This window comes from Nelumbo lutea, chromosome 2, assembly GCF_056320005.1.
Source record: "Nelumbo lutea isolate HS-2025 chromosome 2, American lotus-T2T, whole genome shotgun sequence".
In the NCBI taxonomy this organism is placed as follows: Eukaryota; Viridiplantae; Streptophyta; class Magnoliopsida; order Proteales; family Nelumbonaceae; genus Nelumbo; species Nelumbo lutea.
In genome coordinates, this window is record NC_142685.1 from 90,849,561 (window position 1) to 90,875,914 (window position 26,354).

General features: G+C 40.0%; 1 protein-coding gene across 4 annotated transcripts; it reads right to left on the reverse strand.

Moving 5' to 3' along the window:
* Positions 1 to 61: 61 nt before the first annotated feature.
* On the reverse strand, positions 62 to 25,385 carry LOC148871810 (cystathionine beta-lyase, chloroplastic-like). 4 transcript variants are annotated; one of them, XM_088968813.1, is made up of 14 exons: positions 25,033 to 25,239; positions 24,840 to 24,938; positions 24,576 to 24,747; positions 24,390 to 24,502; positions 24,001 to 24,071; positions 23,824 to 23,915; positions 23,636 to 23,723; positions 23,437 to 23,548; positions 6,057 to 6,153; positions 5,844 to 5,925; positions 4,696 to 4,813; positions 759 to 866; positions 583 to 685; positions 62 to 498 (listed from the first exon to the last, which is right to left on the reverse strand). In XM_088968813.1, exons 2-14 carry the CDS (start codon positions 24,900 to 24,902, stop codon positions 323 to 325), a joined length of 1,395 nt encoding a protein of 464 aa, XP_088824939.1. In that variant the 5' UTR covers positions 24,903 to 24,938; positions 25,033 to 25,239; the 3' UTR covers positions 62 to 322. The 4 variants fall into 4 exon arrangements, with proteins under 4 accessions (XP_088824939.1, XP_088824938.1, XP_088824940.1 ...); XM_088968812.1 differs by having other exon boundaries at positions 24,840 to 24,953; XM_088968814.1 differs by lacking the exon at positions 24,840 to 24,938 and having other exon boundaries at positions 25,033 to 25,385.
* Between the last annotated feature and the right edge of the window lie 969 nt (positions 25,386 to 26,354).

The window sequence follows — 26,354 nt, forward strand, 5'->3', positions numbered from 1 at the left end:
TTGATAGATGGATTTATGCAGCGAAGATTCCCATAAATCGAAACGGATCGGGATCCAAAGATTTGATAATAGGATCGGATGGGGATGTAGCACTATAGCTGGATCCAATCTGAATCCGGTCCAATTACAGCCCTACTTCTATCTAGGAACCACTAGGAAGAAAAGGGCCAAAAAGAGGAAAAAGAAAGAACACAGAAAAACGGTTATGTTTCTTCTTCTCTCTCTGAATCAATATACTTGCAAGAGAATGAGATGATGACTACATCAGTTATTGGCCAATAGTATCTGACACAGATTAATCAATATCAAATCAGCAACTATCCTACACAGGTCCCGTTCTAATTGCATGGTCCAAATCAGCAATTAGATCATCAACATCTTCAATGCCAACAGAAATGCGAACAAGGTCTTCAGTTAAACCCCTAGCTTCACGGACTGCAGCAGGTATGCTTGCATGAGACATAAAGCAAGGCATGCTAATGAGTGACTTCACACTCCCTACATAAAGAAAAACAATGAGGATCTAACTGATAGCAGCAACTATTTGGAAGAACTTTCAGTGTCTGGAGAATAATATTTTACCAAAACTGACAGTAATGCTAAAATACTTGGTAGTTTCCACAATGTGTTTGGAGAGTGCCAATGACCCTGTCAAAAAACTAAGCACAGAACCTGCACCCTTTGCCTGCAAGATGTGGATGTGAGAAGAAATCTCCCTGGTGAAGTACCAATTTTGCTAATGAAATCAGATTAGTTACCTGAGAATAATGTAAGGAGCGTCCGGGATGATCAGGAAGACCAGCATAGTAAACTTTCTTCACCCTAGGATGAGATGAGAGGAACTCGGCTATCTTTTGTGCATTCTCCTGTCAGATGCAAATCCACATTATCCATGAAAACTCAAAAAGAGGAAAGAAAAGAAAATTGACAAAGATGATGGCTGTGCAACAATGATGATGATGATGATGATTGAAATAAATTGGAACAAAACATGAAAAATCCTCAGGGCAAGATCTAGAAGCATGGTACTGCTGAAAGTACCATAGCCAAAACATTATTGTAACATGTCCACTTCTCTGCAGGTCAAGAAGTCAAAGGAAACCTCTGTCACAACCATATCTCACACCTTATCCAGCTGTGTCCTTGTTGTATCTGGGTAACATAGCCAACCCATCTAAAATCCACCTTTCCTTTCTTTGATAAATAAGGTATGTAAAAGAAAAGGGAAAACTCCAATTTTATATGATATATACATGTCTATTAATGAGTATTGTGCCAAGGAAAAAAATTAAAAAAAAAAGGTGAAAAACACAGGCACACCAGAAAAGAACCATAGACAGCCAGTGAACCTTAGATATTTGAATGCTAGCTCTATCCACTACCTTGCTTGGCCAACTAATAGCAAATGAATCATTTTTCTTTCTTTTATACCTCATAAGTCGTGTGATACCCCCAGACCACAACTTTTTTAGTTTTTCTTTTGAAGAGTAAAAATAAAATTTCATTGGAAAAAGGAAAAAGAATACAATAGGAAGGTGACAAGACATCACCCAAAGAGGAAACATACCCAAAGAACCCAAACAACCTCAAGCAAAGGCCAAGGGAAAAAACCCAAAAAAAAAATCCCCATGAGAGCATATACAGCCATCCCCACCCCTGATCAGAAACGTAATCCCTCCTTGCCCAATAACCAAGGCCTCAATCTTCCTCCACGAACTCATCCTTCTGGCTTGGATCATCTTCGTCCCAACTCATGTCTCCTTCCCAATGAACTTTACTGTTGACCTTCTCTTCCCATTTCCTCCTTTCAAAATCCTCAAACGCCCTTCTAGCAAACTCCTCACCACCCCAGAAAAACAAACCCATGCTCTTTCCAATCATGACCTCACCAAATTCTGGAGTCCCACACCCCGATCTAGCGTCATCGCCTTCGTTATTTTGCATTGTCCCGCTTGCACCAGAATCAGAGTCAACACCACTCATTTTGTTCTCCTGTTGCTCCTTCCTCGAATGGGAGGCCAATGGCTGACTTTGCACCGTTGCCCCCTATTGTCAGTGCCAGATGTCCCACTGCCTCGTTCTTTTCCTCCTATAAACCCATTTGTAGTTTTTCGTAGGTCCTTGCCCTACCAGACCAAGTTTTAGCCTGGAGAAGATCTTAGTCACATGCACTACATTATGATTTCACAAATTGTGTGAGTTCTTGCTAATCGCCTTGCTAATCTGGTTCTCTTCCTTTTCATCAGGCATGTTCCTTTGGCCCAAATCAAAACCCAACCTTCCCACCTTCACCTCCTAAGTGAAAACAGTCCTCATCATAGCTCTCTTCCTGACACCCAGCACCTTCGTCATCACCTGTTTCCCCTTTCCCTCCAGTCTCACCTTCATTCTCATATTCATCACCTGCAAAGATGCGCCCTTCCCCAACTTCCTCCTCCCCCTCCCCTTCCAGCCTCTCTAAACCTGCAAAGAAATCCACTTCTGAAGTCAATAGAGCAGGATTTCCAGAGCCGTACTTGTTCGCATCTGTAACCCCAAGCTCAGTGGAGTTGCAAATCACCTTGGCTCCTCTGCCACCCTGAGAGCAGAGATCAGTATCACCATTCGCTGAAGAATTTGGGCAATTAACAAGGTCCACACCTGTTCCACCGATAATACTCTTCTTATCAGTCTTATCATACTTGGCGATCACCCAGTCCACCTTTCTTCCTTTCTCTTTCTACTTCCAGACAAGGCACTTCTAATCAGCGTCCCACTTCTTTTGAATTTGAACTTTGGTCTGTTAGGACCCAAGTCCTTTCTCTTGTAAACTCTGTCCTTTCTCCTCTGATTTTTCTTCCTTCCATTAACTAGATCAATACTACGAGCTTGAGCTTCATTTAAAACTCCACTTGGATGAGACACAAGCTTCAGGCAAGTCCTCTGAATGGAGAAGATGATGATAGACGAGGCAAATTGTCACCTACCGAGTCACTCAAAGACCTTTCCACTCAAGTCGTCTGATTACTTAAATAATCGCATGACCTGCTTTTTGTAACCCGACCAGACCCTAAAGCCGGTCCCAACCCTTGAACTATACTTAAGTTGTGTGGTCCCAATGCTTTAGATGGGGTGGCTCCGCACATAATGGCCTCTACACAAGTTTTTGCACTTAACCTTTGTTCTCCGTTTTCAAGTAAACTTGAATTGCAACTTTATCGCCAGACCCACGTGCAGTCTCTACAGATTCCTTTGAACTTTGGCCAATAGCCTTTGATCCTTTGTTAATCCTATCCCCTCCATATGTGACCCATTCCTAGAGAAAAACATAGTCTGCTACCTTAGAACATTTCATCCAAAGCAACATTTCGACTTCCAGCAGAACCCAGACATTCAGCCAGAGACCATCTGCAAGCAGACTCATGCATCTAGGGACATCTTCAGGTTTCAGTCCCGCGATTCTGAGTCTTGCAGTATGAAGACCTTGAAGATTATAAGCTGTCAAATCTCCACCCATAATCTAGATCAACCTTTCAAGGGTTACCACATTCCAAAGATTGAAGGAATGCCCTGCAAGCTGAATCGCAATATTTTCTTCAGAGATGGGGTTCTGATTATAAGACATGTACCAAACCTCCGCCGTTACCATGCCATCTGGAGAGGCCACCATTTCAGCAGTGGAAATCACGTCTTCGTCAACTCCAAATAAAACAGCCTTCGAATCCTCGAAGGGCTTAATATTCACAGGACCCTTTAATTTAAATCTCTCCACAATCACCTCCAAAATCCTTCCCCAATCAGTAATTCTTTTGACTGATGTTAAGATCACATTCTTCTACCAGGCCATTGGGCCATTAGAGTTTTTTTTTTTTTTTTTTTTGCTGTATCAACATACCACAGACCACAATCTGCTAGTTGAATTGACATGGCACCTAGATTTGGAGCCAAAATGGCCCATCTTGTCTAACTCTTACCCTCTAATCATGGCATAACCTTCAGAACAAAAGTTCTTATCACATAACCAAAATAAACACCTCATGTGGGCAGTTTTAAACAAAAACAGTTGAACTTTGGGATAGTTACCACCCAAAAAAACATTTTCCATATACACCAGGATCTTATGCATCATCAGATCTAACCACCCAACAAATCCAAATTATAATAGTTTAAAAAATCATCATTAATTCTTAGAAAGAGACACTTTGTCACCCAGTACCACATTTGCGCATATGCACACACTATACTTTTTTATTTATACAGAGATGGAATATAGGTGAGACAATTCTATCATTTCTATAATTTGCGTATTAATGATAAAATATGTTCAAAGATTTCCAAATGCTATTCTTTGTTTTACAAAACATTACTCACTCACCCAAGTGATTTCCCAAACTAACATCCTCCCTGTCATTACATTGCACAAGAAGTGTTCTATTCTTCTGTTTATAACAATCATAAACTTTATACTTCCTAGTTCTACACTTATCCTTGCATATAGTTGCCAAGGGAGTTTCTACTACTTTACCACTCCATTGGTACTACATTTCTTTTCTTTTATTACCCCAATGGTTTATTTATCTAACTATTACAACAGAACAGACTCAATAATAGCATACATGTACCAAAAAATAAAAAGAAAAACTCTAATTTTAAGCAGGACAGTCTTACAAATTACTGGAGGTTAGAAGAATCTAGTATTAGCAGGAGGTATTGTACCTGCTGCTTCTCAATACGCAAAGCCATGGTCTTAATACCACGCAAGCAAATCCAGCAATCAAAAGGAGCTAACCCAGACCCTTCTGCGTTTTGTAGGAAAGCTATTTCTTTGGCCAAGCTGAACATTGTAAAATAAATATATAAATAATCACAAAGAAGAAAATAGAAAAAGTGCAATACCAAGGGTTGATGTCTCAATCATCAAATGAATTTATAGTAATTTCAGAACTCAGATGTGGAACCTAAACTGGGGTTTTAATCAAAAACTTATTAGAAGAGAACTGAATATTTCTTTTCTTTTAAAAATAAAAGAAGAAAAATATTTTTTTTTGATAATTGAAATATTAATTTATTAATCAAAAGATAGATCTGTTATAAGTATCCCAGAGAGAGCCACAAGATGCAGCCTCACTCTTAAAAGATTACATCCAACCAAAAAGAAGGAAACTGAAATAACAAACAATTACAGTGCAGCCCAAAACAGGTGCTCCCTATTAAAAGAAAAAAAGAAGAATATAATATTTCCCAAAAAACTTTGTAGCACAATAATATGAAATACGTCCAATGAACATAACTAAACTATTTAAATCTTCTTGAAGACAATAGAATGTATACTTCCTTGACCAACTGAATGTAATAAATCAAAGCCAACAAATAAGGCAATGAATAGCACAGCTTAATTAAAAGAAATGAAATATAACCAAGGTTATATAGCTCCAAAGCCATCGCCAAAGGATAGGGGATGCAACTTCATCAGGCCTGGATTGAGCATTGTTAAATTTGAAGGGCCTGACCATAGGGGCCCAGGCCTGATGCAGTGTGAAACTTTCAAATCAGGTACTGATTTTCACCTTCTAGTCAAAGAATATGCAAGAAAACCAAAAGCCTGGAAACAAGAAATCCAGTTGCAAATGCATTAAGTCAAAAGGCATTTTCATGCATAGGACTGGGTGTCATTTTACATGATCAACAACCAAGTCCAGTAAATGAGGGGGAAACAAATATTATAAGTTATTTTTTCTTTTACTTGTATATCTAAACCATAAAGTATATATCTTAGAACCCATTTGCTTCAAATAAAGTTCTTAATTTTTGTTTTCCATAAAATATTACATGTGAAATAAGCTACAAATGGTAAAATTACAAACCTTTCACCCTTTACAGCAAGGACACCAGCCATGACATCACTATGTCCAGCTATAAATTTTGTAGCTGAGTGCATCACAATGTCTGAGAAGGTACAAGGAATGATCAGAATCACATGCTGATAGTTGAAATAGGAAGCTATTGCACTTTGTTTAACTTTAAATATTAACATGCCACACGGACTTTGTTTAACTTATTATATGCATGGAAAATACCTGCTCCTAATTCTAATGGCCGTGAAAGTACAGGGGACATAATACTGTTATCCACCATCAAAAGAGCACCATGTGCATGAGCTATCTCTGCTATCTTCTGGAAACAAGAACAAAAAATGGAAAAAATCCCCATGTTAGATAAAATGATAATAGGAACATATTTTATCTACCAAGGAAATTTTTAAGAGAACAAAGTACTGTAAACAAAAGAAAACAGAAGTAAAACAATGTAAAATGGCATTCGAAGGTTCTTGGTTAAAGCCAATCTCTAGACAGATAAAGAATAGTTTTTTAATAAATAGTCATAAGCATTTCATTAAAAATCTCCATACTACCAAAAAAGAGTAGCAGGCCAATAGAGTACAAGCCCATCTGGCTCAGTTTTATAACAGTTGATTTACAAACCCATCTGTAGACAGATAATGGTTAGATCTTTCCTTGGATAGAGAATCAACTTTTTTTCTGATCAATAACACAATTCATTAATTTAATTAAAAACTTTCAATAATAATTACAAAGAGGAAGACAAACTTTCTTATCTTCCAACTATAACTTGAGCCCCAAGAGAAGGAAAAAGAAAAAGAGAAAAAGAAGGAGAAAAAGAAAAATAAAATTACAACTGTGCCCAAAACATTGACTCCCTCTCCACCCTTAGTTTAGCTAACCCATCAGTAAAGAATTAGCTGATCTTTTTACCCAACTGATTTTAACTTCCATTTCTCGAGCCAGCCATCTAAATTTCCTCCTCATATTGCTGTAATTCCATAAACCACTGCTGTCTTTATTCAGCCATCTTACCACCACCTCTGAGTCCCCTTCAATTATAAGTTTTCTGATATTCATCTCCCTGGTTTTCTGGATTCCTTCCATAATAACCGCATGGATCTCGTGTCTGAGAGAGTCACCCACTCCAATTGGGCCTGAGAACATGGTAGAAACAACCCCATTCTCATCCCTGAAAACACCCCAACACCTGATTGTCCAGGATTCCTCTACAACTCGATCAAAGTTTAGTTTTATGAAACCCGCAAGTGGGGGAGCCCAAGACACATTCATCACTATTTTGGTCGGCGTGCTGTTAACAATCTCACCCCAATTCCTCAACATATCATCCACTGTATAATCTATGAATAACTCTAGTGACTTCATCCACTGTACGACCCTTGTAAGGGATCAAAGCCCTCAATTCGTCAGCACTTCTCTCTACTTCCAAGAAGATCCTGGCATTTCTTTCTTCCCATAAGGACCAGCAAACTGCAGCCCTCAGTCCTCTCCAAATAGTCCTGCCCCTTTTCATGTGCCACCTGAAAAAAGGAGAAAACAGATTTTGCAAATTTGATGGAGGGTTCCAACTACACCCAAATAGGGAGAGGGCCCACTCCCAAATAGACTTTGCAAATTGGCAAGACACCAGTTGGTGAAAACCAGTCTCCCCATCAGCTTTACAAAGAAAACACCAGTGAGGGGACAAACAAGTATTGGGTCTCTTCTTTTGGAGTAGATCACCAATGTTGAATCTTTCCAAAAAGGCTTCCCAGCAAAACTACCAACCCTAAGAGGGATTGATCACCACCAAACCTTATGAACAGGAAAAGGGAAGGCTACAGGACTGGTGGACTGGCATAAAACTTTGAAGAAAGAGGCACAGGAGAAAGAACCAGCGGGGTGGGGGTCCAAATTCTAGAGTCCACCTTAGCAGGGTCTAAGAAAATATTGTCAAGAAGCTGAAGTCAAGGTCTGAGTCTCTCACAGCCCTTCTCAAACCCAAATTCCACCCAAACCCAGAGGTGGAAGAGGGGGTTATGAAGGAGGAGATTGGCTCATTTTTAAGGTCAGAGAGGGCATACAAAGAAGGAAACTGATCCTTTAGAGGGGCATTTCCCACCCAAGTTTGCTCCTAGAATTTTATAGCATTACCTGAATTCAATGGCTTTCCAAGGTGAAGCACTTGTAGTCCTAGCTCGGATTTCCAGCATCCCATCCATTTAGCTCCAGCCCATGTATGCTGACCGCTATCTTGGCCCATAACTTCTCCTTCTCTAGTGGGAATCTCCACAACCATTTCCCCAGAAGGGCCAAATTCCTTTTTCTAATGTTCCCGAGCCCCAAACCACCACTATTTTTACTCCTGGTCATCACCTCCCAGCCTACTCTATGGTCCCTCTTCTCCTCTCCCGGCTCCCAATGGAAGTCTCTCATCATCTTTTCCAATCTACTAGAAACTTTACTGGGGTTTTGAACACTGAAAAAAAAATAAATTGGTAAATTTGCTAGAGTAGCCATAATCAGTGTTATCCTCCCACCACTGAATTCTAGAAACTTTCTTTGGGTTATCACCCAATGGCAACCCCAAAGGCCACTCTGAGACTTCACACCCTAGCACTTCTACAATCTCTCTTATCTCACCTTCCTCCATATTCACACCCACTACACAGCTTTTCTTAAAATTCACCTTCAAGTTTGACATTTGTTCAAAGAGTTGTATCACCAATTTCATGTTCCTTATAAACCTCTGATTTCCCCCTTCACAGAACAAAATCGTGTCATCTGCAAACTGAAGATGGGTGAGGGGGGTATCCTCCCTTCCAACTCTCCATCCTCTAATAAGACCCCTAGAATCTGCTCTATGGATCAATCTCCCCAAAACATCAGCAATCAGTGTGAACAGGAAGGGAGACAGGGGGTCTCCTTGTCTTACACCCCTAATGGCTGGGAAGAAGTCAACCACTGTCCCATTCACTAGTATCGAGTAATGACAATTCCGAACACACCCCATAATCCATTTGCACCATTTAGCCCCAAATCCAAATTTGGTCATAACTTTCCTCAAAAATTCCCATTCCACCAAGTCATAGGCCTTTTCCAAATCCAACTTACAGACCACTCCCTTTTTTCTATCCTTCCTAAAATTCTCCACACTCTCATTAGCAATTAGAATTTGACCTGTTATTTGTCTTCCACTCACAAAAGCTCCTTGATTTGGTGAGATGATAGCTGGCAACACTTCCTTCAATCTCAGAGACAACACCTTTGCAAGGATCTTATACAAGATATTTACCAAGCCGATTGGCCTGAAGTCCTTTGGATGCAATGCATCTTTCTTTTTAGGGACCAAAGCTAGAAAGATGGAATTCACACCCGAGTTAACCACTCCTCTCCTATAAAATTCCTCAAAAACCGACAAAAGGTCATCTTTCACCATATCCCAACAGTCTAGTAAAAAGTCATTGTGAAACCATCCGGTCCTGGAGCTTTTGTTCTATCCATAGAGAAACAACCTCCTAAATCTCTTCCAACTCAAACCCTCTCTCCAATCTTCTGTTATCATTTCCTACATCTGGCCAATCCAATCCTTCTAACCGTACCCCCTACTTATAGGCCTTCTTAGAATGGATTTAAAGCGTCCAACAAAGGATCTTGCAATCTCATCTTGTTGTGTTAACTCAACTCCGTCTACTTCCAGTTTGGAGATAACAATTTCTCCTTTTCCCGTTTGGCAAAGAATGAAAGAAACTGGTATTTTTATCTCCCTCTTGTAGCCATTTACATCGAGATTTTTGCCTCCAGCTAATTTCCTCTTTATGTAGGCAGTCCTCAAGCTGACTTCTCAAACCTTTTCTTTATTCCTTGTTTGCCTCTCCAAGGTCTCCCATTTCTTCGTTCAAGTCAAGGCTCTCAATCTTGTCCATCAAGGTTCTCTTCTTTTCTTCAAGCCTTCCAAACTCCAATTGATTCCACTCCTTGATCTTTGCTTTCAAAAATTGTAGCTTCCTATCGAACCTCATCCCCTCCCAATCCACCATTGGGTTGCACTCATACCACTCCCTTACTCTTTTAGTGAATCCAGGATAGAGCAACCACATATTCTCAAACCTAAAGGGGGCAAGTCCACCATTCCTCCTTTCCTCCTGGCAAATCACTATAGGCCAATTGTCAGAGGTCAATCTTGGAAGAGCACTAGATTCTAAATTTCCCCAGTTTTCTTCCCAATCCAAAGAGAACAGAAACCTATCCAACTTGGAGCAAGTGGGCCTCAATTGGAAATTTGACCAAGTGAATGTCTTATGGGCTAATAGTATCTCTTTGAGTTCAAAGGCATCCACAAATTGGTTAAACTTCCTCATACTAGTTGTCACCCTCTGATTAGTATTACTAGTTTCCTCCAAGAATCTAATCACATTGAAATCCCCACCCACACACCAAGGCCCATCCCAAAGTAAGATTGTATTAAATCAAATAAAAAGTACATATGGTCCTATGTACAAAGAGTTTCTATAACCTGGTTTGGTAAGTGAGTCCATAAAAGAGTTTGCACTTCTCTTAATCCACTTAAACTTAATTTCTATGTCTCGGGTCAACTGTCAAAGAATTTGCTTAGCTAAAGCATCCACCATCACATTAGCCTATCTCTTAACTAATGTATCCTCAAATACATATTTCCAGTAAGCCATTTAAATATCTTTATATCATCCCTAAAACAATAAGGAACAATAATGGTGACAAGGAATCTCCTTGTCTTAGACCTCTTGATCTCTTGAGATTTCCTTTTGTAGGACCATTAATTAGGATCAAGAATCTTGGAGTAGTGGTGCAAACTTTTATCAATTTTCTCCACTTCTATCTTGCTATGTAGGAGAGAAGAAGAAAGGAAGAGAGAAGAGAGATCTGAGAGCCAAAAGTTCTACTGGCGACATTTGCTTTTGGTATATATACTAGGGCGACAAATATAAAAAATAAAAGGAGAAAATTACAATAGTACCCCTACGGTACTATACTTGGAGAATTAAGAGCCTTTTAACACTCCCCCTCAAGTTGGGACATAGATGTCAATCATGCCCAATTTGTCACGTAAATCATGATGACGTGAGTGGTGTAACCTTTTTGTAAAGATGTCTGCAAGTTGATCTTCAGAACTAACATAAGGAATACACACTTCCCCTATGACAACCTTTTCTCTGATAAAGTGTTTGTCGACTTCGATGTGTTTAGTTCTATCATGCAGCATTGGATTAGCAACAATGTTTATGGCTGCTTTGTTATCACAGAATAGGGTCATAGGCCCGTCAGCTGGAAAACCCAACTCACTCAACAAACATTTAAGCCACACAATTTCAGCTACTCCATGAGACATTGCTCGATATTCAGCTTCAGCACTAGATCTATCTACCACATTTTGCTTTTTCTTCTCCAAGTAACTAGATTACCTCCTATAAAGGTACATTAGCCACTAGTTGACTTTCTGTCATTCAGGAATCTTACCCAATCTGCATCAGTATACACTTCAACTTTCAGATGTCCATGCTTTTGAAACAACATGCCTGCATCTGGGAACTTCTTAAGATATCTGAGAACTCCTGCAGCTTCAAGATGGGTAGTCTTAGGGGCATGCATGAAGTGGCTAAGAACACTCACTGCATAAGCTGTCTGGTCGTCATAGAAAGATATAACAATCTTCCTACAAGTCTCTAGAACTGTTTCACATCCTTGATGAGTTCACCTTAACGGCCGCCTAGTTTGTGGCTAGGATCAATAGGGGAATCAACTGGCTTCACTCCCAATTTTCCTATATCCTGGAGTAGATCTAAGACATACTTTCTTTGGGAAATGAAGATACCCTTTTGTGAGCGGGCCACTTCAATCCCAAGAAAGTACCTTAGAGGACCTAGATTCTTCACTTCAAACTGGGTAGCAAGAAAATTCTTCAACTTCTGAACTTCATCCTTCCAATCACCAGTGATAACTATATCATCAACATACACTATCAATGCTGCAATTTTCCCCTCCTCTCTTTTCACAAACAATGTGTGATCAGATTGACACTGCTTGTATCCTCTTTGTTGTACTGCTACATGGAACATGCTAAACCAGGCTCTTGATGATTGTTTCAACCCATATAGTGATTTCTTTAACTTGCACACTTTTTGTTCATTACCTTGAGCCTAGAAACCAGGGGGTTGTACCATGTATACTTACTCTTCAAGGTTACCATTCAAAAAGGCATTCTTGATGTCAAGCTGATGAAGATCCTAGTCAAGATTAGCAGATAAGGAGAAAAATAGGGCTGTTCATAAGAAGGCCCAACCCGACCAAACCGACCAACCCAGACTGACCTAACCCGAGTCGGTTGGGTTTTCATCAGCACGGGTCGGTTTCGGGTTGTGCAAATTCCTTGTTCATAAGAAGGCCCAACCCGACCAAACCGACCAACCCAGACCGACCTAACCCGAGTCAGTCGGGTTTTCATCAGCACGGGTCAATTTCGGGTTCTGCAAATTCCTAAACCGATTATTCGGGTCGGTTTTGGTTTTCACACAAGAAAACCGAAACCGATCCGAACTGAACCGACTTAGTTCCTAGTTCAAACATGAAGTTCCAAAGCCCGTTAGGCCACCTAGTTTTTGAATGGTTGCAAGAATCTTTGGATTAGTGAATAGTGATTAATGAACAACTTTTGTGATTAACTTTTCATTTAAATTTTATCATAGGAGATGGCTGAAATGATGTTCAATTTATGACTGTTTTTAAAATTAGCAAGATTTTATCATAGGGATGAACTTAGAACCGAAACCAACCCAAACCGACCCAACCCGACTCAAACCGACTAGGTCGGTTTTGATAAACACTGGTTCGGTTAGAAAAACCGCAATAAACCGACCCAACCCGACCCGTGAACAGCCCTAGAGAAAAGGACTCTAATGGAGTTCATCTTAGTAACAGGTGCAAATGTTTCTGCATAATCTACTCCATACACTTGTGTAAACCCCTTTGCCACTAAACGAGCTTCATACCGTTCCACGGTGCCATCAACCCTGTGTTTAACTATGAAAATCCATTTACATCCAACTAGATCCTTTCTCTCAAGAAGATCTACTAGTTCCCTTGTGCCACTTTTATGTAACACATTAATTTCTTCCTTCATAGCATCTGTCCATTTAGGTACCAAAAGAGCTTCTACAACATTCTTAGGGATAGGAACACTGTCAATGGAAGAGAGAAAGGCTAGAAAGGAGGGTGAAAATGTTTTCATAGGAAACAAAGTGGGAAATAGGGTGTTTAGTGGTGTAAGATCTAACAACTTTTCAGTGAGCAATAGGAAGGTCAAGGTCATTAGCAACAAAAGTATCAATAGCAATAGGGTCAAGAACATCAACAAGAACCAAGGTACCTGAATGGGTATGATCCGCCCCCGGAGAATCTGATGGCATTGGTGGTACAGCTTCTAGGTGCCCCACAGCTCTTGAACATGGTTAGCCTTTGTGACGACGAAAGAAGACACGAAAGCAAGGAGGATCAAGAAAAGGAGGGAGATGAACTAGTTTCTCCTCATTCCTACACTCCTCTTGAGGAGAAACAGGGAAGAAACGCTCACTCTCAAAGAAGGAGACATCCATAGAAACATAAAATTTTCGAGAAATATGATCAAAAAACTGGTATCCCTTCTGAGTGAAAGAGTACCCCAAGAAAATGCAAGGAATGGCACGAGATCTAATTTTCCACGAGTGGATAACAGATTTTTAACAAAACAACAACAACCAAACACACAAAGAGGAATAGAAAGAAGGGGAGCCTTAGGAAAAAGAAGCTGATGTGGGGCTTTGCACTCTAACCAACAAGAGGGCATGCGGTTGATGAGATAGGTAGCACAAAGGACAGCCTCAAGCCAAAAATGTTTCGGGACATTCATATGAAATAGTAACCCCCGGGCCATTTCAAGGTGTCAATTCTTTCTTTCAGCAACATCATTTTGTTGTGGTGATCGGGCACAAGAGCTACGGTGAAGTGAGCCACACGAAGCAAAAAACTCCGTAAAATCACTATGAAAATATTCTTTGGCATTATCCGATTGAAAATTTTGGATTTCAGTTTGAAATTTGGTGAAGATCATCCGTTGAAAATCTTGGATAATTTTTGGTAGTTCATCTCTGGTTCGCATGGAATATACCCATGTATATATGGAGTAATCATCAATAATGGTAAGAAAATACTTGTAGCCACTCTCAGATGGTAAAGTAATAGGGCCCCAAAGGACCAAACATCAAAATGAACAATGTGGAAAGGAAATTCAGATTTATTATTGTTTGAAGAGAAATGGGTTCCACACTACTTACTTAATTGACAAGTTTGACAAGTAAATTCTAACATTTGTACTAACTTAAACAACTCTGGAAACACAATTTTAAAGATTCAAAAGATAAATGACCAAGACGACTATGCCATAAATAGACCTGACTCTTACAAGACTGACTCTTAGACTCTGCGACTTGAAGACCAGCCTTATTCTCCAGCATGTAAAACCCACCCACCATACATCCTCTACCAATCATCTTCCCCGAGGGTAGATCCTGAATCACACAGTAAGAAGGGAAAAATGTCACTGAGCAGTTTAAAGAATTAGTAATACTACTAACAGAGAACAAATTAATGGGAAATTTTGGGACATGTAAAACCTTAGATAAGGTAAAGCCTAAGGGAAGAGAAATGGTTCCTTGACCAACTATGGTAGAGTATGATCCATCAACTAGTCTCACCTTGTCTCTTCTAGAAGAAAGGTGATAGGTTTGAAAGTAAGAGGGCTTACCAGTCATGTGTTTAGACGCTCCATAATCAATGATCCAAGGAGTGTTAGGGGTATGGGATGCTACATGGAAAGCTGTGGCAGACTTACCTGATGTAGACGCAAATGAAGTTGAGGGAGGAGCATCCATCTGACGAATTGCTCTACCATAGAGCTCTAAATGGTCATAGAAGGAATTAATAATATCCCCCCTTGGGTCAAATCCAGAGGCGTGTGTCTGAATCACAATAGTAACGGGGGGCTAATTCTCCTGAGTAGCCATATTTATCATAGTGTGCTTTCTTGTACCTTGTTGTCCTCCTGACTTTTTATTCAAATTTGAACCTTGCTTCTTACTCGGATCTTGAGCCCATTTCGGCTTCCCATGAAGATACCAGCATGTGTCTCTAGTGTGTCGGGGTTTATAGCAATGAGTACACCATAGTTTGTCCTTGTCATCCACCTTTTTCTAAAAATCCCCCTTCTTAAAGGTATTTCCCCCACCTATAGTAACACTCCCTTTCACTGCCAACATGACTGCATCCCCTCTAGAATTGTTCATCAAATTTCTTTTGCTTTTTTTTTATTGTACTAGAGCATAAACTTCCTGGACATATGTAAGATCCCTGCTACCTAGGATCTGGACTCTGATAGATTCATATGCAGGGTTCAAGCCATCTAGGAAAGCAAGCACTCTTTGTTGGAAAACAAGTTTTTTATACAATTTTACATCTTCATCACACTTACAGTCCACACTCTGATAATGGTCGAACTCCTTCTAGACAGAGGTCAAGTCTAAATAGTACATAGACAGACACCTCTCCCCCTGTTCAGAATAGGTTGATTTTGCTTGTTTCCGGATCTCATTTGTCGTTTCAGCACACATACAATTCCTTCTTATTTGAGGTTGCATAGATACTAAAAGCCAAGACATGATCATGTTGTTTTCCTGGTTCCATCTATCATATTCAGCACTCCCAAAATTGGGTTCTTTGATTCTCCCATTTATATAACCTATCTTTCCCCTTGCAATGATGTATAGCTTGATCCCTCTTGACTACTCTAAATAATTTACCATCGAGAGGGATAACAGCCATGGGAAATTATAGATCCACACCCCACTCATTCCATTCTGCATTGAGGAAACACCGGATGTAGCAAAATCTTCACCACTCATGATTACAGATTCAAAAACTCTTAAAGTGGGCACAAAACCTTAAAAAAAAGGTCTAACACCAAGGGAGAAAGGAAACCCCTTTTTTTCTTCAGAAACACAACCTTTTTCTGTAAAACATAGGTGCTGTTACAGCACTAACAGGTCATCCCTTGACCTATAGAATCAAACACAGGTGCTGTCACAGTGCACACAGGTCATCTCTTGACCTACGCATCAACAAAAATGTTGTTACATCAAGTACAGGTCACTCTCTGACCTTCAGTGCACCATGCAGCACACAAAAGGTCTTCACGACCTACAATTTATACAAGGGTCAGTTGACCCCACAAAAAAGGAAAGAAAGAGGTGTTGATCACCTCACATCCAACCAGTAGACCTAGTACAAGTTCTGCCCTGACACATGACCAGAAAAAAAAAAACAAAAAAAAAGAGAGAGAGAGAGAAGTTACTTCAGTGCGTGAGAAAACCTTGATCTTCAATCAGCCAAACAGTAGATGTAGGTGGCAGATCCAGAAATTTGGCGCGAAGGAAACTGTTCACTCGACCTCTCCTTTCAGATCTAATCATCCCACTCTGATACCATGTTATGTAGGAGAGAAGAGAAGAAGAGAGAAAAGAGAGAGAAGAAGAGAGAAGAGATATATGAGAGCCAAAAGTTCTACTAGCAGCACCAGCTTTTGATATATATACTAGGGCGGCAGATATAAAAAATAAAAGGAGAAAATTACAATAGTACCCCTACGGTACTACACTCAGAGAATTAACAGCCTTTTAACATGTCCAAATTGCAATCTGCCTAACATGTAATTTGTTGCAGTCCAAATCAAGAAACAAATGAAAGAGGAATGAGATGAAGAGTCGAACGGGCCAAAGAGGTCGTGTTTTGGAATGGTAGAATACTGATATGTTTCATTCTATTGCCAATGGGCACATTTATACAGTAAGCTGATGCAATAAATAGAAAGAAAGAAAAATAGAATGAAAAGAAGATAGAAAGAAGAAAAAAATAGAAAGAAGAGAAAATAGAAAGTACAAAAATAGAAAGTACAAAATAGAAAGAAAGAAATAGAAAGAAAAAACTTTCTAAATCAATCCTTCCACAATCCTAGGAATATATACAATTCTATTCCACAATCCTCAAGTTGGTGAATAGAGATCCTCCATTCCCAGCTTGGCTATAATTCTCTGAAAGTCCGTACTACTGAGCCATTTAGTAAGTACATCGGCCAGTTGTCCTTTTGTAGACACATAGGGAGTGAAAATCAACTTGTTGTCCAGTTTATCTTTTATAAAGTGTCTGTCAATTTCGATGTGCTTCGTCCTGTCATGTTGAACAGGACTGTGAGCAACATTGATGGCTGACTTGTTGTCACAATATATTTTCATAGGCTCTTCTTGTGGAATCTCCAGGTCTTCTAAAATTATCTTCAACCAGAGTAATTCACACACTCCTTGTGCCATAGCCCTGAATTCTGCCTCTGCACTTGACCGAGCCACTACATTTTGCTTCTTACTCCTCCAAGTGACTAAGTTTCCTCCTAAGAAGGTACAGTAACCAGAAGTGGACCGTCTATCCACTGGAGATCCTGCATAATCGGCATTTGTATATGCTTCAAGAGTCAGTCCTCCATTTCTTCTGAATAAAATTCCTTTTCCTAGATTGGCTTTTCAAATAGTGCAGAATTCGATGAGCAGCTTGCAGATGAACTTCTTTAGGATTATGCATAAATTGACTTATTACACTTATAGCATATGCAATATCCGGTCGTGTATGTGCAAGATAAATTAGTTTTCCAACTAGTCTTTGGAACATCTCCTTGTCTACACTTGCATTCTCATGGGCTTCTCCAAGTTTATGATTGGGATCTATAGGCATGGAAGCTGGTTTACATGCCATATTTCCTGTTTCTCTCAAAAGATCAACAACATACTTTTGTTGAGAGATAAAGATGCCTTGTTTAGAATGTGCAACTTCAATTCCGAGAAAATACTTTAGTCTCCCCAAGTCTTTTATCTCAAATTCTCTGGCAAGGCAGTTTTTCAATGCTCCCTTCTCCTTTTTATCATTCCCAGTAACAATTATATCATCCACATAGACTAATAGTGCAGTAACTCCCCCTGAGGCTGTGTGTTTGATAAACAATGTGTGGTCACCTTGACTTTGCTTGTAACCTGTACTCAGCATTACCTTCGTAAGCCTTCCAAACCATGCCCTCGAAGATTGTTTGAGACCGTATAGTGCTTTCTTCAAGCGACAAACTTTGTTCCCTTTAATGCCTTCTCCAAAACCCGGTCGAATGTCCATGTATATCTCCTCTTCTAGATCACCATGGAGAAATGCATTTTTTACATCAAACTGTTGTAAATCCCAATTATAGTTAGCAGCCAACGACAGTAACACCCTCACTGTATTCATTTTAGCTACTGGGGCAAAAGTCTCCTGATAATCTACCCCATAAGTCTGTGTATATCTCTTGGCTACCAGGCGTGCTTTGTAACTTTCTAATGACCCATCAAATTTGTACTTAATTGTGAACACCCATTTACAACCTACCGTCTTCTTGTTTCTTGATAGATTCACAACTTCCCATGTGTTGTTTTTTTCTAATGCCTCCATTTCCATTCTCATGGCTTTTCTCCACTCCTTATTAGAAAGTGCCTCGGCCAGAGTATTAGGAATTGGAATGGTGTTAAGGCTGGCTAGAAAACTTTTATGGGATTTAGAGAATCTTTGGAATGATACATATTTGGCTAAAGGGTACAATGGACGTTTGGTACATTCTCTGGTTCCTTTTCTCAGTGCAATAGGTAGGTCATACTCATACTTAGACTGTGAAGGTGTAGGTTCAGGATATAAGCATCCCTCAGTTCTAGGATTAGGAGTTGAATCTTGGACTTGCACAGGTTGAGGATCTGGATTTTTCCTCCTAGAGTAAACCTGCATATATCTCACATTATCATGCACATCATTTGTGGGGTTAACAGTGTCCGAATTTGGTTCAATGGTCGGGTTGTTTGACTCTTGTTGAGACTCAGGAATGTGGGGCTCAGAGGAATGTGACTCAGAGGGATGTGATTCGAGTCCTTATCTTCCATTAATGAGGGCTCCCCCTGAAGATAAGGTTGAGTGAAAAAAGATTTTCCTTCCTCAAATGTGACATCGATGGAGGTGTAGAATTTTTTGGTGGTTGGATGATAACATTTATAACCTTTCTGAGTTGGGGAATATCCCAAAAAGACACTTGATTGCTCGTGGGTCTAATTTTCCCTTATTATGGACATGAATAAAGGCAGTGCAACCAAAAATTCTTGGTGTGAGGTTATTTGAGGCTCGAATATCAGGGTAAAATTGAAAAAGGACTTGTATTGGGCTTCGGTTGTCAAGAACTTTAGATGGTAGTCTATTTATGGTGTAAGCAGCAGTAAGGACAGCTTCCCACCAATATTGTTTTGGCACCTGATTTTGAAAGAGAAAGGCTCGAGTGGTTTGCAAAAAATGGTCATTTTTTCTCTCAGCTACCCCATTCTGATGGGGAGTGTTAACATAGGAGGATTCATGCACAATGCCTTCTTTTTGAAAAAATGGGGACAAATTGTAATTAAAATAATCTGTAGCATTATCATATCGAAACCTTTTAATTCTCACACCAAACTGAGTTTGGACCATGTTATGAAAGTTGGGAAGAATCGTACCCACATCAGATTTAGACTTAAGAAGAAAAATCCATGTGACCCTAGTGCCATCATCAATAAAGCTGACGAACCATCTAGAACCAGTAATGTTGGGAATTTGAGAAGGGCCCCATATATCCGAATGAATCAAATAAAAAGGAGTTGAAGATCTTTTATTGCTGATTGGGAAAGAAACCCTTTTGTGCTTAGCAAGTTCACAAACATCACAATGAAAGGTTTCAACATCAATTCCTTTAAACAAGGAAGGAAGCATTGTTTTTAAAATAGGAAATGAAGGATGACCAAAACGAAAATGATGACGCCAAATTAAATCTTTATTGGAGGTAGATAAGAATGACTCGTGTGTGACATGCATAACAGTGTGAGATGATTTGCTGGTTGCTTCAAGGTAGTAGAGTCCATCTCTTTCCTTAGCAAGTCCAATCTTCTTCCCCGAAACTTGGTCCTGAAATACACAGTAAGAAGGAAAGAACACAACATTGTAGTTCACATCCTGGGTGAGTTTATGTATAGAGATAAGGCTAGTGGATAACTTAGGAACACGAAGCACATTTTTAAGTAATAGGGATGGAGTAATTTGAATATTCCCAATCCCCGCCACTGTGGTGAAAGAACCATCAGCAACAGAAATTTTTCTATTATTAGGACAGGGTGTATAGGTGAGAAAATGTAGTGAAGAGGGTGTCATGTGGTCAGTAGCTCCATAATCAAGAATCCATGAAAAAACACTAGCCGAGGCATGTAATCCTAGAGATAAAGACTCACCTGAGAGAGCAAGAGAGGTAGAACCACTTCCTGGTTTCAAGGATTTCAAGAAGCACCTTAGCCTTTCAATTTCTTCATCATTAAATGGTCCCTGACTTGAGTGTTCTTGCTGCAGGGTTGTGGAGACATTATGGGCCTGTTGAACTCCTTTTGAAACTCCTCGATTTCCCCATTCCTTGCTGGATGTGGAAGGTTTCCCATGAAGTTTCCAGCACCGATCTTTCGTGTGTCTGGGCTTCTTGCAATAGGTGCACCAGAGGTTATCGTTAGAGTCACGGGTGGTTATGTCACGAGTCAAGTTGTGATTGTTTTCACCCTTTGAACCACTGTAACTTCCTCCCCTTGCCACCATGGCTGAGCCTTCGGGATCTTTAGGCTCAAGCATGATTCCACGGCGGCTTTCCTCAGCTCTGACAAGGGCTATGACTTCATTCAATGGAGGCACTTCTTCTTTGCCAAGAATTTGTATTCAGACCTGATCAAATTCAGCATTCAGTCCGACCAAAAAATCATACACCCTATCTCTTTCAATAAAATTCTTCAAGATCACAGCATCATTTGCACACTTTGTCTCAAGAACCCGATAATGACCAAGCTCATGTCAAATTTTGTAGCAGATTTGCATACTCTATAACACTCCTGCTCCCTTGTTTGGCCGCCACAGTCTTCACTTTGACCTCATAGACACGATCAGCGTCATGGGCTTTGGAATATGTTTGTCGGAAAGCATCCCAAATAGCCTTTGCAGAGGGAAGAAACATACAAGTATCACTAATCTCGGGTGTCATTGAACTCCACAACCATGACATAGTCATGGAGTCCTCTTCGTCCCAAGCATCAAAATTTGGCTCGCCCAACCTTGGTCCTGTTCCAAGGAGGTGACTAATTTTTCCTTTTCCCATCAAATAGGTACGCACTAGTTGTGATCACTTCAAGTAATTTTGTCCATTCAGTCTATATGTTGCCTGAATATTCTACAAATCACCAGTGTGAGGATGAGAATTTGTTGCTCCTTCATCGGTTTGGATGGGAGCACTTGTTGCAGTCATGTAGGACATTGTTAATGGAGGAAAAATAAGGCCGACAGGAAAAGAGAATAAAGGAACACTTCTGGTTACAGATCAACACTGAAGGCCATAAGAGAAAAACACAAAAAACTGGCAATGAAGGCCAAACAAATCTCAAGGTTGACAAACCTAGAGCTCTGATACCATGTTTTGGAATGGTAGAATACTGATATGTTTCATTCTATTGCCAATGGGCATATTTATACAGTACTGCAATAAATAAAAAGAAAGAAAAATAGAAAGAAAGAAAAATAGAAAGAAAAGAAAATAGAAAGAAGAGAAAATAGAAAGTACAAAAATAGAAAGAAAGAAATAGAAAGAAAAAACTTTCTAAATCAATCCTTCCACAATCCTAGGAATATATACAATTCTATTTTCAGATCTGAACCAGTAACCCCACGTTTTCCAACAGGTCGTATGGACCGAATTGTTTCTAAAGGCACTTGCAAAAAAGTCAGAGAGTCCCGAGGTGTGTTCCTTGGGGAGAACTCTCCAAGTCAGTAAGTGAGCAAAGGATCATTGGACCAAGCAGAAGAGGCTAGGACGAGGTGAGGGCTGAAAGGGTGTTATAGTGTGCATACCTTTCCTAGGGCTGGGGTGTCTTAAATATTTATAGAGGAAGTGTTGTGCTCGTCGAGGAGTTCTAATCCTATTGGGAGACAGCTGCTAGGAGTAGACCCGGCCCAAGCTTCTTGGTGATTGTCCTTATTGGGACCTAGGCATACTAGAGGATTCCGGGTGAGCTAATTGGTCAAGTTAGCAACTGGGGCAATTTGGGTCATCGATGAGTTCCTTGAATGTTTTTTTAGGGACACATGGTGACTCGAGATTGGACCGCACAAATGGGCCTCATCACTTGCCCTCCACTTTCAAGACCAAGGTGGTCATCTTGCTACTCTAACAGTAAGAGGTCGAATCAACTGAAGAAAGTAATCCAGCTATTTGTTGAAGTGGGGGCCAAGCCTGAGCCATGTCGTGGTTGTTCCAAGGTGATGAAAGAGGCATTCCATTCACGGCACGTGGGTCATACACATTCTTTGAGGGCTTGCATCACTTCTGCTTGTGTAGTTGGCATGGGTGTTGTCATTAGTGTATCACTTCATCTTCCAAGGCGCTTGTCAAAGTGAACCCTCAATCATGGAATGTGTGGCAAGTGTCAAACTAGATTTGAGCCATTGATGGGCAACCGATCTAAGCCGTTGAAGGTCTTACATAAGGGAAGAGCCTCGATTGATTCAGACTTCACCATTTGCTCTAGAGCCCTTAGGGAGATTAGAGCGGAGCTGGGTCATTATTGAGTTCAGCTTGATGCTTAGTGTCTTCCTCAATTTTCCTATGTAGTCAGTTTGGTAAGTTTCCTTAGCTCTACTTGTTTCATTATATTGTCTTCTTCCAGTTCTACTAGTTCTTTTGGTTCCCATACCAAGCGCTCCAGCTCAGTGTTGGAAATTGGAATTCGCAAGTGCCCACTCCAACTCAATTAATGGTCGAAGTTGGCAAGTGTCCATTCCAGCTTAGTTGATGGGACAGTTGAGGTCGAGGTCTAAAGGACCAAGGCCCATAGTCTCCGTGATGGGGATGAACCTATTCCCGAGGAGGCCAAGGTCCAAAGTCTACTCATTTGACAACATTACTTATTACTTAATTGTCATGACTCATGAACTCTCAAGTAGTATCACAATATCCATTTCTGAAAATTACATGTGCACTAAGAGGTATAATGAGGAAAAGAGGTAAAAAAGAAAAATAATAATACTCAATAGGATGACAAAAGCCAAAATGTCACACGCAATAGTCAGAAATGGATAATGTGATATCCGAAACAAAGAAGAAAGAGGAAATCAACAAATCCATATTAACTCGTAGTCAAATATATTATTATCAAAATAGGCAAAGTAAGATAGAAGTAAAAAAAAAATGATGACTAGCTTGTGCATAAGAAGCCAAAGCCAAGGAAAGAAATGAAATGTCCAATAGCTATATATTATCAAGCAGCACTAAACAGAAAGACTCTCATTATATATACAAAATATTTTGGTTATCGAATAAAAAACAAATTGTACATGAAGATGAAGTAGTAAAAAGCTATCATCATTTCATGATCCAAGCATAAACACTTCTTACACGTATATCAGAAATTTGCTGGCGAGGATTAGTTGGACTTTCCAACCACACAAGCTTGGTCCATGACCCAATTGCAGCTTCAACCTCACTTAGATCACTTGTACTTACTCGTCTGTATATTTTGAGAATAAATGTCAGTATCAATTAGCAGTGAAAATTATAAAATTGTAATCAACATCAGAAAGGAAACTATACTAACTTAATCGCAATTCCTTTCTTCGGAATTACTTGAGACAACAACCGATCAGAACCACCATATATGTCATCCCCAGCAACAATTTCCTCACCTAAAATGTGCACACTTTAATTGTTTAGAAAGAGCTTACAAAGATTCCCAAACACCTCATCACCAATCAAACCAAGAGTGTCAGGAAGTGGGTCGAGCACCAGTTGCAATTAAATGTGTGACAGCAGATAACGCTGCCATTCCACTAGTAAAGCAGAATGCGCGGTCGGCTTTATCAAGCTTGGCAAGGAGACTGATCATTACAAAGAAGACGATCAATGACAAAGCAGAGATGTTCAAAACCTGAACTACTGCAACCAGAGCTAGAGACTTGTCACCTTTCTAGCACATCACGTGTGGGATTGCCACTTCTAGTATAGTCATAGGGACCATTCTCAGTTGCTGACGGCTGCAATTAAAGGAAAGCAGGCAAACATAATAATGAATTTGTGTTTGAGACTGCTATGTCATCTGGAATATGTAAAATTTGCCCATAAAATTGAAGTCCTGCTGCGAATACATAAACTAAAACCATATGTTCCAGCAGTTCCATTCTCAACCCATTTACTAAATTCAACATTTGATCTTTGCAAAATATGCAAGTCAAGAAGTTTCCAGATTATGGTATTGAATTTGACTTCCAATGTTCACAAAATGCTTTTCCATTCAACACAAAACATAACCTGAAATCAATATTTAAGTATACATAATTCTCGATTAGTCTTACCTGCTTAAATGTAGCCGTCTGGTAAAGAGGAGTACTGAGAGCATCATAGGGATCAAATGAATTCCCGAAGTTCAATAACATAGTCGAGACGCTCGGCTCCTTCAGTTCAATATCTGCTTCCAATTGAACAAAATTAAAAACACAAACCAAATGAACCACGGGGAGGGGCAGCTATAAGAGACAAACCATTCAAGCACTCAGCAACGCCATCCACCAAAGCCGATGTGCTCACATCCATATCCCGCTCTCTCGAGCAATTTAGCTCAAACTTCTCACGACCCACAAGCCCCTTTACGTTCTTAGGCAACAGTCTGTTAAACCCAAGGCTCTCTCTTGGGAATTGGATACGCTTCAAACCCTAAGTCATTGCCCAGTGCCCACAAAAGGTTAAAAAAGAAGTAAAATTTTATAAAGAATAAAAAGAAACAAGAGTGACAAAAAGGGTTTTACGTAATCGCTGAGATCAGTAGAGAGAGAGCGGAGGGATGAGTTGAAGGTGGAAGAAGCCGCCATTTTTAAATTGAGGTGAAGGGTTACTGTTCTCTGGTGCTGTGGAGACAGAAACTATGAACGAAGAGAGAGTGCCATCAAAGTTGCAGAGTGGATTAGTTATGAACATGCAGAGGCCAGAGAAAACTCAAACCTCAAAGATTACGACTGTGTCGGCGCAGAAACTGAAGAAAGCTGTGTTTGTTTTTGCTGTGAGCTATCTTCGGGGGCCAGAGGAGACAGATTACCGGCGAAGCCTCCTCGGCTGTTCTCCCTCCCAGCTGCCTGCCTATGATATGTCACTGACACTGACTCACTGGCTGAAACCAGGTTCAAGTTGTTCTTTTTTATGTTTCCACCTATTGCATTTCTACTGTTGCCACTCCTTGTAAATGGCAATTCCCCCCGTAAAACTGGGCCACCGCCCCGCCCCGCCCTGTTCAACGGGCGGGTTTTCCCCGACCCTAAATAAGAATGGGGCAGGGACGGGGAAAATAATTTTTCTCCGAATCGGTACTGGTCGGGCACGGGTTTTGTATATAATTGCCTCAACCTGTTTCAAATTCAAAGGTAAATTAGTAAAATATCTCTAAGTTTAATATTAATATTTAAAATATCTCTAAATTTTTCCTAAATTTTTAAAATCTTAAGATCCCATAATTTTATTTTTGATTCCTAACTCAATTCTAAAATACCCCCAAATTCTTATAACCTATGTATAAATTATTCATAAAATAAATAATTTTTAAGTAATTGGCTTTGAACGGGGAAATTTTGAAGATTCTCCGATGGAGAATGGATGCCCCGCCCCACCACCGAAGACAGGGCAAGGTATCATGACTTCGAGGCAAGGACGGGAAGAGGGTGCCCCACCCCGTTGCCATTTCTATCCTTGTTCAATTTATGATTTATGTGGTCTATTTTTGCTTGGAAGGGGAGTGGTAATAGTAAAACTAGGAAGGAGGAAGGTAGAATATGATAACATGTTTGGTTTGATACTTTGATATAAAACAAGAGCGAAATACATGGTTAACCCTCTATTTCACAACACTTATAAGAAGTACTTCTTTTAACAAGTACTTCTTTTAAGAGCAGGGACCACATATTAAGTGGTTATTAAGTGATTTTGTGTGTTTGGTAAAAAAGTGGGGAAAAGTACTTTTTTTTAAGAAATAAAGTGACTTCAAGTTGGCTTTTTTTTCAATACTTCTCCAAAAAAATGGGACGAACCAGTCCCTAATAAATTTTATAATACCTAAAATACCCCCGCATGAGGATTATACTTCCTTTTCCTTTCATTCAAACATCTTTATTACCAGGTAGCGGCGCACCAGTTGCAAGTCCACTAGCAACCATTGGCAGTGAAGAAAAGTGGCCAACAGACCTATCGTTAGTTTGCAAATTTGAGATCGAATACACTACCACAGAGATCAAACTCGATCGAAACCTAGATTTGGTTGCTGGTATGCAACGTTG

Excerpts from the sequence above, each read along its gene's own strand:
- LOC148871810 (XM_088968811.1), bottom strand. The coding sequence starts at position 24,902 with ATGGCGGCTTCTTCCACCTTCAACTCATCCCTCCGCTCTCTCTCTACT. Across the intron at positions 5,926-6,056 it reads GCCATTAGAATTAGGAGCAG|ACATTGTGATGCACTCAGCT; the intron begins GTATTTTCCATG and ends GTACCTTCTCAG. Across the intron at positions 4,814-5,843 it reads CTTGCTGTAAAGGGTGAAAG|CTTGGCCAAAGAAATAGCTT; the intron begins GTTTGTAATTTT and ends TACAATGTTCAG.